Source organism: Loxodonta africana, chromosome 2, assembly GCF_030014295.1.
Source record: "Loxodonta africana isolate mLoxAfr1 chromosome 2, mLoxAfr1.hap2, whole genome shotgun sequence".
Lineage (NCBI taxonomy): Eukaryota > Metazoa > Chordata > Mammalia > Proboscidea > Elephantidae > Loxodonta > Loxodonta africana.
In genome coordinates this window covers 147,819,187-147,833,057 of record NC_087343.1, presented here as the reverse complement: position 1 = coordinate 147,833,057, position 13,871 = coordinate 147,819,187, and the positions used below count along the sequence as shown (strand labels likewise).

The 13,871-nt window shown below is 51.1% G+C and overlaps 1 protein-coding gene across 1 annotated transcript; it reads left to right on the top strand.

Moving 5' to 3' along the window:
- The first annotated feature begins 1,637 nt into the window (after nucleotides 1-1,637).
- Nucleotides 1,638-10,378, top strand: CXCL14 (C-X-C motif chemokine ligand 14). The gene is made up of 4 exons (XM_010590808.3): nucleotides 1,638-1,907; nucleotides 2,073-2,178; nucleotides 6,052-6,165; nucleotides 9,180-10,378. The coding sequence occupies exons 1-4, from the start codon at nucleotides 1,844-1,846 to the stop codon at nucleotides 9,193-9,195; spliced, it is 300 nt and encodes a 99-aa protein (XP_010589110.3). The 5' UTR covers nucleotides 1,638-1,843; the 3' UTR covers nucleotides 9,196-10,378.
- The last annotated feature ends 3,493 nt before the right edge of the window (nucleotides 10,379-13,871 follow it).

Below are 13,871 nucleotides of genomic sequence, written 5' to 3'. Positions count from 1 at the left end.
GACAGGGATCAAATAGAGGGTCCTGGGCAGAGCAGGAACAAAATGTAGAACGGAATTTAAATTAAAAAAAAAAAAAAGACCAGACTTACTGGTCTGACAGAGACTGGAGGGATCCCCAAGACTGTGGTACGTGGATACCCTTCTAACTGAGAACTGAAGCCACTGCTGAAGTCCACCTTCCAGCCAAAGATTGGACAGGTCCATAAAACAGGAAACAACACATGTGAGGAATGCGCTTCTTAGTTCGATCAAGTATACCAGATCAAATGGGCAACACCTGCCCAGGAGCAAACACAAGAAGCATGAAGGGACAGGAAAACTGGACGAATGGACACGGGAGACCGGGGTGGAAAGGGAAAGGGGGAGGGTCCTGACACAGTGCAGGGATTGCAACCAATGTCACAAAACAATTGGCATATAAATTTTTGAATGAAAAACTAATTTGGATGTAAACTTTCACCTAAAGCACAATTTTAAAAAAATCCAACTTGAAAGGGGAGTTTAAGACTTAAAATAAAATATATAATGATAATGCCAGAAAGTCACATTTCCTGGATGCTGACTAGGGATCAGGTGCTCTATTAGACATTTTACAGGTATGATCTCATATAATCCTCCCTCACTGCTGCCCTGTGACAGGCACTGTAACTATCCCCATTTTACAGATGACGAAGCAAAGGCTTAGAATCATGAAGTCACTTGTCCAAGATCCCCCATCAGTAGTAATGGGATGAGAATTTCTGCCTCCAAAACTGTGCCCACAACCACTACACAATATCTTTAGCCTGGCATGGTGGAAGGCTTCATCCAGAGGCCCATAATTGTCATGTCTCCCCTAGAGTCCTCTGCTTGGCTTTGGAGGATGATGTGACGGTGAGGAACCCCAGTCTGGTTCTTCCCATACAGCCACCCAGACCACATACCCACGTTAGAGAGGATTCCTCTCAGAGTGGCCAAACCTTTCCACACACACACTTTGGGTCAACACCAGTGACCACAGGCAATGGCTTTGCTGCTGCACAGCCTACAACAACCTCCCCCAACCCCTTCCAGACGCGGCCTTATGCTCTAGCCATTGGGACTGCTGGCCCAACAGGAGTTGCCAGGGCCCTAGGAGTCAGGCCTGCTGGCACTCACACTTAGCATCTCCTCCAAAACCTTTCCAGGTCTGTCAGAGTAGATGGGTCTCCCGAGAGACTCAGAACAGTGGGCCTATCTAGCCAGAAGGAACAAATCAGAAAAACAGTGCCCTTAAGCGGACTCTTCACCGCTCAGTCTCCCCAAGGCAGAGCTGGGGCACTGGGGGTGTGTGTGTGTGCGTGCGTGTGTGCGTGTGTGTGCAAGTCTGGCTGTGCAAGTGTATGAAGGAGAGAGTGTTGTGTGAGCGAGAAGGTAGCGGATGTGTGTGGGTGAGTGTGCGCGCGTGGCTCCGAGTGTGCGCCGCTGCGCTCGCGGTCCTGGAGCGGGCGGCGGGCGGCGGGCTGCGGGCGGACTGGGAAGGTCTCCTCCCTCCACGGCGTTGAGAAATCTCAGTGAGTCAACGAGTGGTTCTGCATATTAATGAGCTCGCTCGCTACGAGGGCAGCAGCGGATTTAAAAGAGGCCAGAGCGGGCGGAGGGAGGCTGTGGAGGGAACGCGAAGCCCAGCGCAGAGCCGAGCGCAGAGCGCAGCGCGCGGAGACAACCCAGAGACACCCACCGACGGGCGCAGCCGGCGCGAGCCGGGCCAGAAGGCGCGCTCCGGGCACAGCAAGCCGAGCCGGGCGGCGTCTCAGGGCCGCCGCACGGACGGACAGGCGCCGTCTCCGCGTCCCTGCTCCGTCGCCGCGCCGCTCCAGCCAGCATGAGGCTCCTGACGGCCGCACTGGTCCTGCTGCTTCTGGCGCTGTGCGCCGCGCGCGTGGACGGTGAGTGCCCGGAAGTTTCCTTGTCTCCGTCCTGTTCCGTCCTGGGGAACCCAACGCGAATTGCTTGGCATCCTGGGCTCACGGGGGTCTGGGTGGGCACCGAAGGTTATTTAGGGCAGGATACTCTGCATGCAACTGAGTGGCTACTGGCGCGTTTTCCTGTAGGGTCCAAATGCAAGTGCTCCCGGAAGGGACCCAAGATCCGCTACAGCGACGTGAAGAAGCTGGAAATGAAGCCAAAGTACCCGCACTGCGAGGAGAAGATGGTTATGTGAGTTGTCGCTCCTCACCAGTGTGCTTGAGGTTGCGCTTCTTTTAATCGAGTCCTGGGGGCACAGCCTGAGCTGGGTCGGGCTAACCAACATTTCTCTCCGCCTTTGTCAGGGCCTTTGAAAAGCCTTTGTAATTGCCCAGTGAGTCCTTAGGACGCTGGCGCGACAATTTGGAAGACAGTCTAGAAAGGGGGTCACTGTCCTGTGCTCCGGAAACAGCCTCTCCAGGGAGTTCACCCTTGCTAGGATTCAAATAGGTAGCCTCCATACCTGCACTGCCAACCCCTCTAACGGAGAGCAAGGGTTAAGTGGCTCCCATGTGCCAACTTAGAACACTCAGATTGAAATCACTGAAAACATCCCAAACTACTCAAGGGAGGCTGTTGTCTCCCCTGTCACTGGAGAGAGAATTAAAACAAGCTTTATCTGAAATTCTCAGGCCTCTCAGAGACTTTTTTCCATTCAGGGGACCGTCCTGGGACAGCCAGTTGTTGGCATCTAGTGAATTCATTCTGAAAATGATTCTTGCTCTTCCCTGGCCCTCTGGACTTCTTATGCGTCCCTGTGCCCAAGCGGTCTGTGGAAGCTGCCCTGCTGGGGTTAATATGTGAGGCCACCAGAGCCCTGCTTGGTGAGAATGTGGCGAATATTTTAAAATCTGGGGCAGAGTGAGAGAATGCTGGGTTTCCTTGCTCTTTGGCCTTCCCAATTAACCACTTGAGGCCAGCGCCGCTGTTTCCCCATCAATACTCTCTTGGCCAGGGAGGGAGCCCTTGGCAAAACAGCTACCAAATATCTGCTGCCACGGACCATTGGCCCCTCTTCCCCTCCCCCAGAAACAGGGCACACTTTATTCTCAGTCTGGGCAAGCCCCTTCTGCCTGCTGGCCCTGCTGGCCCTGCCGGCCCAGAGGCCTCCACACAGTGTCTGTGAAGGCAGGGCCCCGCCGCGTGGGAGCCACAGCGCTGGGGCAATTCGGGAAGTCACTGTGTCTGAGCTACAGCCCACTGCCTTCCTTCCTAAATTAACCTATTTGTCCCCGTTCCTTTGTCCTGCTCCTTGCCTTGCAGACTAAACTCCAGAAAAACTGCCAGAAAATCCTTTTTTGGTGGAGGCCAGGGGTCAAACTAGCTGGGAGAGTGGGGGTGGTGGGGAGACTACAAGCCGGTCAGTACTTCTAGCTTGAGAGCTGGAAATGAAGGAGGTTAAGTTCACACTCCTCGAAGTCCTGAAAAATTCTCCATATACCAAGCCCGGGCACTGCGGCCTTGCAGGGCAGGAGAAGTGGAATATGGGGTGCAGTAACTCCTCAAAAGGACAGGGCCCTCAGTAAGCAAGCTTGCTATTCCTCCTGGCTAAACTTCCCAGAATACACAGGAAGACAACAACCAGGAAAGTACATGCGAAGGCTTTACATAGCCTTTTGAACACTTGCAAGGACTTCATGAGGTCAGCACACAGTCAGCCTCTCCTAAACTCTACCCCAACCCACCACACTCCCTTCTGCCCCTCCCCAACCTCTGCCATTCCTGAAGCCCTGGAGGCTCCTCTTCCAGCCCAAGATCCTAAGAGTCTCTAGAGCAGACAAGGGACCGGCACTTTTTGACAAAGCAGGTTTTCAGTCACAAACGCTGAATAAAAGCAAGTTTTCCAATTCACCCTGAGTTACCTAGAAATCTCTGCTGAGTCCCGGGGGGTGGTCTGCTTTGCAAGTGAGAGTCCTTGCATCCAGAAGGGTCCAGAAAAGTCCAGTTGCTAGAAGAGGCAAAGTGTCTCATGTGTCAGCTGAGCTGTCACCAAAGCCCTCAGCACCCCAGAACCACTGAGGAGAGGGAAGCAGGACCCAGAATTTCTGAGTAATTGCTGGGGCATGGGGCATGAATCCTTGTGTCTCCACCCCAGCAACCAATATGCATCGTCCCAGTACCGTGCTGGGGCATTGGAGCCCTGTTGTGGGAGGGCTGAAGCATCCTCTCCCGGCTCTCCCTGACCTCCAGTATCTGTGGTCTGCAACCTGTACCTGGAACTAATGGAAAAGGGTATTTTTGTCAGGCTTTACCATGTCCTTTCGTTCTGAGTGCAAAAGCAGCATTGTAGGCAGAGAAAGAAATGCATTTGTTAAATTCCTGCAGAGTGACTAGGTACAAGGAGGTGGAAAACATATAGGTTACACTCTGAAGCCTGGCCTCATGCTTAAGACCTAGAGACGAGACCCACAGGGCTGCTGTTGAGGTGGATAAAGACCCGCATGTCTCAGAGAGAGAGGACCAGCAAAGGCAGGGCCTACCACGGGGCATTAGTGGAAGGCCCATGACCTGCCCTGGGGAGTTTAGGCCCTGGTGGGGGGCCCCTGGAAATTCAGAGCACGCTGAAGGGAAGAGAACAGCTTGGCCAGAAACATACTGTCTCTATTCTGGTGGCAAGATCCTATTTTCTCTCCCCATGGGGCAGTTCTACTCTGTCCTGTAGGGTCACTATGAACCAGAATTGACTGAACAGCAACGGGTTATCCTTTGAAAATGCAGGGCTCTTGGCAACTCTGCCCCCTTCTAGAACTAGGGCCATGAGCCCTGAGACTTTACCTTTGGTAACCTGTGGAGAACTAGTTGGCGGGTCTCCCTCCCTGGCCTTCTCCTTCCCATCGTACCTCCAGCCACCCCTCTCTGTCCTCCACCCTCTGCCAGCCGATTCACCAGCCCCCATGCCACACCACACCTTTGTTCTCACTGTGACCCCTTAGGGGGTGGCATCATCACCTCTCACCTTCTGCTTTTCCAAGTCATCTAGGTGGCTTCTCATCCTTGAATACCATCCTCCCCGCACCACCCAGAAGCTTCCTCATAACTACTGCCACCCCAGTGGTGGGTGTCCCATGGCCCAGCCCTGGCTGAGAGGGGCACAGCAGTCTGGGCAGCAGTCTTGTCCCCCCCCTCCCCTTGGCCATCTTATCTTCCATAACTAATTACTAATAACCATCACTATTCATTGTGTACCTGCCAGGTGCTAGGCACTTTGCATAGATTATATCTTTTAATCATCTTCATAGTCCTATGATGTGGTCCTATTATTATACCCACTTTACAGAAAGGCACACTGGGTTCAGAGAGGCTACTCAAGGTCCCACAGCCAGTGAGCAACAGAGCCAGGATTCAAACCCAGGCCCCTGCACTCTGCACAATACCACCCTGCTTCTCTACTGCATGGCTTCACCTCCGCTGGGTGCTGGAACATAGCTGATAGAGGCCTGAGATCTTCAGGGCTGTGGAGAAGGGAGATCTTATTTTCCTGCCCAAGGGAATAACTGAATCTTCATGCTCAGAAATCCAAATGGGATTCAAGGCTAACATTCCTTAGATTGAGGATCAGCAAGTGCCCAGCCCCGGGAGAATCTGCAGAGGGTTGGGGAGGACCGGGGTTTAGGGCCCAGGACTTAGTGTCTGCAGGGATGTCTTAGCCCTGCTGTGGAGCCCCTTGAATCCAAGGAAAGAGGCCTTGACCCGCACACCTCACCGCCATGAGCTCTCTCCGCATCTGGCTCTGTTCAGACATGGGAGAGCCCCTGCACTTGGCCCCAAGGAAGGCATGAGCCCCATAGACAAAGCACAACACAGAGAATGCAGGGAGGGAGGCTTTCCCAGATCCTGAGGGTTCCATGGGGTACAGAGTCATACCCTAATGTGGAATCAGAGATTAAAGTGACATCCAGAACCTTCCAACCAGGAAGTGACCACATGGGTAGGCTCCCCGGAGAGGAGGGGGGAGGCCGCAGTCTCTTGGTGCCCTGATTCGGAGAGAAGGGGTCCACCCACAGGTCCCACAAGGAGCTGTTCTTCAGGCCCCCGAACCCTCCACCCTATCCTACTCTGTTTCAGCATCACCACCAAGAGCGTGTCCAGGTACCGGGGTCAGGAGCACTGCCTGCACCCCAAGCTGCAGAGCACCAAGCGGTTCATCAAGTGGTACAACGCATGGAATGAGAAGCGCAGGTGAGCCTAACCTCTTCTATACCCACCTTTCCCCTTAGGCTGGAAAAGGACCCCACTTCCAGGTCGTTAACCCCTTGTCCAGTGTGTGAACACCCACCATAATATCCCCAGCAAGCAGATACCCAGACACTACTTAGATAACGCCCAGGGACGAGAAATTCACCTCTTAACAAAGCAGGCTATTCCTCTCTTGGACAGTTGTAAGCATCAAAAGTTTATCCTTTTGTGAACTAAAGTTTGTTCCACTCTAATGTTTACGTTACAGTCCTAACTCCTCTTCTTATTTAAGTCACTTAAGTTCTCTGATCCCCAGTGTCCCTCTCTGTCAAATGGCTGGGAGCGCACCTGGCATGGCTGTCTCCTGTGGTACTTGGGGGGTGCAATATGGCCATTTAAGCGTCTTGCTTTACTAACTGTAAAGCTGTAGGTACAACCACAAGCTAAAGAGGACAGCTCTTTGCTAACAGCACGTTCTCCTCTCCAAGGTACCCACGCCCCCAGCTGCCCAGAAACCTGATCAGCTCCTCCCCATGCAGGTGCAGGGAGGGAGCTTAGGTTTGACCCTTTAAATCAGAGTCACTCTTAACCCTGGAGAAGCAGCACCAGTGAGAAAACAAGACCCCTGTCCCAGACCCTTCCCTCTCTCGGGCTCTGCTTCCTGGTAATCAGGGTGCATGCCCAGCTTTGGTGTCCTGGGATCCTAGGCCTGCAGTTGGAGGGGGCGGCAACTTCCTGGCTCCCTCATACCACGTGGAAGGAGCCTTTCCAGGTGCAGGCCTGTTCCTCACATACTCAGGGCCTGTTTACACCTGCACCTGCATAGCATGGCAGGGAGACACACACACAGGTGACTTCCCCAGGACTGGGCCCAGCCCCGCCCTCATCCTGCAGAGGCCAAGAGAGGGTGGGGAGTGACTTGCCTAGAGCACAGGCCAGGGCAAGAAAGCCAGGCCTCCAATGTTGCCCCCCTTCCCGCCCTGGGGTGGAGGGTGCGGCTGCAGTGAGTACCTGTGCTGCCCCTTCCACTTCCGGCCTGGCCCACCCACCCAAGCGCAGCCCTGTGACCAGCTCTCCCGTAGCTGACGCTTGGGCCCAACCGCAATACCTGAGCCTTTTTTGCTGCTTCCAAAACTGCCTCGTCTGCAGTTGCTTGAAATAGCAAGTGATGAGTGCAAGAGATTATTCCCTTTAAATCTGATGGGAATGAAGCCCTCTGTCTGGTCAGGGCAGGCAGCTCATGTGGCAAAGCACAACCTGCTCCATCCACTCTCCATCATCCTTCTGGGCCGCATCATCAAAAGTAGAAGGCGCCTAACCTAGGGCCAGCTCCTGGAGGAGGCTGAGAATGTCTTTATCTGACTGCTTGGGGCTCCTTCCACTTTTGATGATGCAGGCCCTGGAAGGTGATGGAGACGTGGCGTGCATGTGCCTGAATATGGCCCTAACCAAACCAAAACTACCCATTGCCACCGAGCCGATTCCAACTCATAGTGATCCTGTAAGGACGGAGTAGAACTGCCCCATAGCGTTTCCAAGGCTGTTAATCTTTACGGAAGCGGACTGCCACGTTTCTCCCTCGGAGCAGCTGGTGGGTTCAAACCGCCAACCTTTCGGTTAGCAGCCAAGGACTTTAACCACTGCGCCACCAGGGCTCCTGTATATGACCCTACTCATTTTTATTTCTGCAAATTTCAGTGACAACAGCAGCAAAAGAATCTCAGTTACTAGACCGTCCCTTTGCATCACTCCAAAATTCATTCACCCTCTGTCTGGAATGCTGAGGTGTCCTGGGAGAGCAAGGGGGCACTCCTTGCCCTCCCCACCTGGAAAATTTTGAAAATGCCTTAACAAATATACGATGGAGATAAAGGAATTGTTTTGAAGTCCTCTTTGCACAGAGAGAGAGAGAGAGAGATGAACCTCAGGTGGAGGAAGGAGAAAGGAGGGCCCAGATCTGTGGGGCTCCAGGCATCTCAGAGACCAGAGCTTCTGGCTGCCATGGGAAATAGCAATGATGGGCATTTTGTTCCCATGCGTAATTAGGTGGTCTTATGAAAATTCAGGAATGGGGCTGAGGCAGAGAGTGTGATGGTCTGTCTGAATGTGAAGTGTGGCCCCTGGGGCAACCATGGACAGAACTATTGTTGTTAGTTGGCATCAGGTTGATCCCATTGTTGCAAAGTAAAACTGTGCTGCACATGGTTTTCAAGGCCGTGACCTTTCCGAAGCAGATTGTCAGGCCTGTCTTCCAGGGTGCCTTTAGGGGGTCCAAACCGCCAACCTTTCAGCTAGTAGTCAAATGCTTAACTGTTGGTGCCACCCAGGGACTCCAGGGGTAGAACTAGAAGGAATTAAAATACCTAAATGGAGACAGCGTGGGAGAGAAGGGAACAAAGTCAGCTTGTGAACCCACCCAGACCTGATAACTATTTGAGGTGACCCCGAGGCAGCCAAGAGGAGGTGACGGCAAGGGAAAGGCAACGGTGACAGTTTCAGCCCCACAGTCTTCAGCCGTGGACCACAGGGGAGGCAGCAGCTTCTTGACCTGAAGTCAGCCTGAAGGACATGCATTCTTTGGGTAAAATACTATAGAAAGATATGAGCCAAGGTGTAGGGAGGGGGTCCTTATGGTTACAAGGAGATACAAAAGGATAGGGAGCAGCCACCATGTGGGAAACAAACGTCATTCCTGCCACTAATGTCCTGTGTTCTCTGGGCAATCTTAAGTCTCTTGTGCCCAGTTTCCTCAAATGCAAAGAAGGTTTGCTTCATAGGGCTTTGAGGATAAAATGAGATTGCACAGGTGGAAGCTGTTTAGAAACACAAACCCAGACTCATGGGAGCTTTTGTGTCAGTGTGATCACATCCTCCAAGGTCTCCCTCCCATCTCTCCCCGCTCCTGCCCAGCCCTGGGAGAGGAGCAATTCCCACAGACAGGACGGAGCTTAGCCACCCATTTGTGAATTGCCTGGTTCCTGTCCTGAGCCACTTACATGTCTGTTTTTCCTTCCCAGGGTCTATGAAGAATAGGATGAAAAAACCCTGATATGAAAACTCCAGACTGGTTGGGAGACTTAAGCAAAGGACTTCGCAGATTAAAAACAAAAACAAACCTTTCTTTCTCACAGGCATAAGACCCAAATTATATATTGTTATGAAGCACTTTTTACCAAGGGTCAGTTTTTACATTTTATAGCTGTGTGCAAAAGGCTTCCAGATGTGAGACTTGTCTCCTGCACTCCAGACTCCACCATAGGCTGTTTTTACCGAAAAGGGAAAAACTCATGCCTTTCCTTTAAAAAAAAAGTACTTTTTTGTATTTGTCCATATATCACTATGTTTGCCTCTGAGCTTTATAAGCACCTGGGAGGGACAATGAGCTTGGTTGAAGCATTTCATAACAGTTGTTCCATTCCTATTCCGGGAAGCTTCCATTCAGAGTTCCTGGGGTCTCAGTGCAGCGGCCACAGGCTGTCCTGGGCTCATGGTGGGTCACAGCCACAGTGTAACTCTGCCGGGGCCCCAGTCACCAAGCTAGCAGTAGCAGGTCTGTCTGCATCTGTTCTTTGAGGAACTCAAGTCTGGCTGCCAGAGAAATGTGCTTCATTCCCCCAGTTAATTTTTACAGACTTCAGAAATACATTTCCAAGATCCTGTGATAGCAAAGCAAATGGTCCTTAAGGAAGGTGTTGGGTCTTTTCTCCAAACTGAGTGTTGCAGAAGGTTTGCTGCTTCAATATTTAATGCTTCCAGAAGCATGTGAGGTTCCCAGCACTGTTAGTGAAAACCTTAGGAGACGACAGAAGAATACGCTCGCAAAATACAGCTACAGACACACACTCTGTTGACGAGGAAAAACCTTCAAGGCATCCCTTTCCCACCCCACGATGGAACACGCAGTACTAAAGCAATGTACTTGGGAGTCCCCCATGTAATTCATCAACGTTAAACAGGGCAGTCCTCATCTGAAAGCTAAGATGACCAAGCACCCCTTCCTTGTAAATATGCTCTAAGAACGGCCCCCCCCCACACGCTCCCCCTCCAGTATGCGTCACCTTGCACTGCTGTGTTACATGCCGTGTCAATGTCAGAAACCAGTAGTGTTGCATGCAGATTTCATATTCTTTCTAAGACAAAAAGAAAAGTAATAAAATATATTTGAAATGTACCAAAATTTCTAGGCTCCTGGCTTTTCTATTCAGTTAAGCTAGGGTTTTTAATAGTGTGGTCCCAGGGTAGCACAAGTGTTTTGTTCTCAACTACTAACATAAAGATTGACGGTTTGAAGCTACCCAGAGGGACCACATAAGAAAGGCCTGACAGTCTGCTTCTGTAAAGATTAGAGCCAAGAAAACCTTATGGATCAGTTCTACTCTGTAATACATAGCATCGCCGTGAGTCGGAGTCGGAGTCGGCCGCAACAGATTCGTTCTTATTTTTGGTTTTTTTTTTGGGGGGGGGTGTGGGGGTAGGATGATAATAATGTCCTTAATAAACAAGGACAAATGCACAGGGAAAGAAAGGTGGTGTTTCCGTCACCTCTGTGGAATGTGTGGGGCTGTCATTACTGTTCTAGTGACAGAAAGCCAGGCCTGAGGCTAATGCTTCTTCTTGCAAGTTCAGCAGAATGGGCAGGTGGATGCATACGTGACTGGAGAGTCGCGCCTTGGTCCCCAACTAGAGAAGACAGCAGATGGACCAGTCAAGATGCCCTGGGCCCAGGGTTCTAAGACTCCAGTGGGACCCAAAGAGTGGGCCATGGAAGGGCAGGAAGCTTGCCTGAGTGGCTGTGGGGCTCTGCAGCCAGGCTGTCTGGGAGCCACACCCGGAAGGTCTTGAGACTCTGTGTCTGCTGCTGCAAGGTGGAGAGGACAGTAGTGCAGCCTCGTCACACTCCTGAGGACTGAGCGAGGACATCCACATAAAGCTCTTAGAAGGACCCAGGCTCGCAGTGCCAAGCCAAAACCCACTGCCGTCGAGTTGATTCCAATTCATGGCAACCCCATGTGTTACAGAGTAGAACCGCTCCACAGGGTTTTCTTGGCTGTAATCTTTACAGAAGCAGATCGCCAAGCCTTTCTTCCATGGCACCACTGGGTGGGTTTGAACTGCCAGTCTTTAGGTTAGCAGCCAACCAGGGACCTAGGCCCATGGTGAGCACATGGTAAATGTGAGCTATTATTACATGCACAAGGCCAGACCACTTTTCTTCAGTGAGCACTAACTACCCAGGGCCCAGTCCTGTGTCCCCTGGTTTCCTGAGACAGCTGGGCTCTGACACCAGGCCCCCCTGTGCCCACCCAGGCCTTCCATACCCAGCAGGACTGTTCAGAGGACATGCCTCCACCCTGAGCTGCACTTCCTGTAGCTGCCACCAGGAACCAGGAGCCAGCCGCCTATGTCCCCTCAGCTCTGCAGATGGTTTCCTGATACACCGGGGTCTGCCAGCATTTATGAGGACACGCACCACAAACGTCAGGTTAACTCCGACTCCTTGGGGGTCCCATGTTGCAGAGCAGAACTGTGCTCCATAGGTTTTTTTTGGCTGTGACCTACTGGAAGCAGATCGCTATGCCTTTCTTCCGAGGCCCCTCTGGGTACTTTCGAGCCACCAACCTTTCGGTTAGGAGCCTGCGCTTAACCATTTGCACCACCCAGGGACTCCACTGTGTGCCCACATGGTGCTGTTATAAACCCTTTAGATCATGGCCTCGTTACCTCCGGGCAGCTCCACTTTACACCCAATGTGTTCCTGAGGAAACTGAGGATCAGAGAGGCTAAGAAAGTGGCTCAAGGTCCCAGAGGGCTCTCACTACTCACCACACTGTTTTCAACAGCTAAGCCTGCAAGTCTTCCTGCTGCAAGGCCCAGGACAGGGGTGAGTGAGGCCACACTGGGCCAGGGAACATGAATACTAGTGTTCTGGCCTTTTCCTTCATTGTGAAAAAGTAGCTAGATTGGACAGAGAAGCCCAGAGACCAACAGAATCGGAAGAGAGCTTTGGCAGCCAGCACACGTTGAAGGCAAGGCCCTGTCACTCTCCCCAGGGGTCCTGGCCCTGCTTGGCCACAGATTTGCACCAATGGGGCTTATCTTAGTTACCTATTGCTGCCATAACAGAAATACCACAAGGGGGTGGTTTTAAAGGACAGAAATTTATTTTTTCACTATTCTGGAGACTAAAAGTCCCAATCAGGGCCTCAGCTGTATGGATTCCTTCTGTGAGCCTCTCTCTTAGTTTCTGGTGTCTGGCACTGATCCTTGCTGTTCCTTGGCATTATCTCCCCACTGCGTGCCTCTGTGTGTTTCTTCTTGTCTTTTTATAACTCAGAAGTGATTAGGTTTAGGATCCACCCTACATGGGTGTGCCCTCATTAACATAACAAAAGATGTGATCCAAACAGGATTACATCCACAGGTACAAAGGCCAGGAATTCAACACAAATTTGTTGTTGTCGTTGTTGTTAGGTGCTGTCTAGTCGGTTCCGACTCATAGCGACCCTATGCACAACAGAATGAAACACTGCCCAGTCCTGCGCCATCCTTACAATCATTATTATGCTTGAGCTCATTGTTGCAGCCACTGTGTCAATCCACCTCGTTGAGGGTCTTCCTCTTTTCCGCTGACCCTGTACTTTGCCAAACATGATGTCCGTCTCCAGAGACTGATCCCTCCCGACAACATGTCCAAAGTATGTAAGATGCAGTCTCGCCATCCTTGCTTCTAAGGAGCATTCTGGTTGTACTTCTTCCAAGACAGATTTGTTCGTTCTTTTGGCAGTCCATAGTATATTCAATATTCTTCGCCAATGCCATAATTCAAAGGCATCATCAATTCTTCTTTGGTCTTCCTTATTTATTGTCCAGCTTTCACATGCATATGATGAGATTGAAAATACCATGGCTTGGGTCAGGTGCACCTTAGTCTTCAAGGTGACATCTTTGCTCTTCAACACTTTAAAGGCGCCCTTTGCAGCAGATTTACCCAATGCAATGCGTCTTTTGATTTCTGACTGCTGCTTCCATGGCTGTTGATTGTGGATCCAAGTAAAATGAAATCTTGGACAACTTCAATCTTTTCTCCGTTTGTCATGATGTTGCTCACTGGTCCAGTTGCGAGGATTTTTGTTTTCTTTATGTTGAGGTGCAATCCATACAGAAGGCTGTGGTCTTTGATCTTCATTAGTAAGTGCTTCAAGTCCTATTCACTTCCAGCAAGCAAGGTTGTGTTATCTGCATAACGCAGGTTGTTAATGAGTCTTCCTCCAATCCTGATGCCCTGTTCCTCTTCATACAGTCCAGCTTCTTGGATTATTCGCTCAGCATACAGATTGAATAGGTACGGTGAAAGAATACAACCCTGACACACACCTTTCCTGACTTTAAACCAATCAGTATCCCTTTGTTCTGTCCGAACAACTGCCTCTTGATCTGTGTAAAGGTTCTTCATGAGCACAATTAAGTGTTCTGGAATTCCCATTCTTTGCAATATTATCCATAATTTGTATATGATCCAGACAGTCAAATGCCTTAGCATAGTGGATAAAACACAGGTAAACATCCTTCTGGTATTCTCTGCTTTCAGCCAGGATCCATCTGACATCAGCAATGATATCCCTGGTTCCATGTCCTCTTCTGAAACCAGCCTGAATTTCTGGCAGTTCCCTGTTGATATACTGCTGCACCCATTTTTGAATGACCTTCAG

What these genes read in the sequence shown, in the direction of transcription:
- CXCL14 (XM_010590808.3), top strand. Translation starts at nt 1,844, where the DNA reads ATGAGGCTCCTGACGGCCGCACTGGTCCTGCTGCTTCTGGCGCTGTGC. An exon ending in GTGCGCCGCGCGCGTGGACG is followed by an intron (nt 1,908 to 2,072) that starts GTGAGTGCCCGG and finishes GTTTTCCTGTAG; the next exon opens with GGTCCAAATGCAAGTGCTCC. An exon ending in TGCGAGGAGAAGATGGTTAT is followed by an intron (nt 2,179 to 6,051) that starts GTGAGTTGTCGC and finishes ACTCTGTTTCAG; the next exon opens with CATCACCACCAAGAGCGTGT.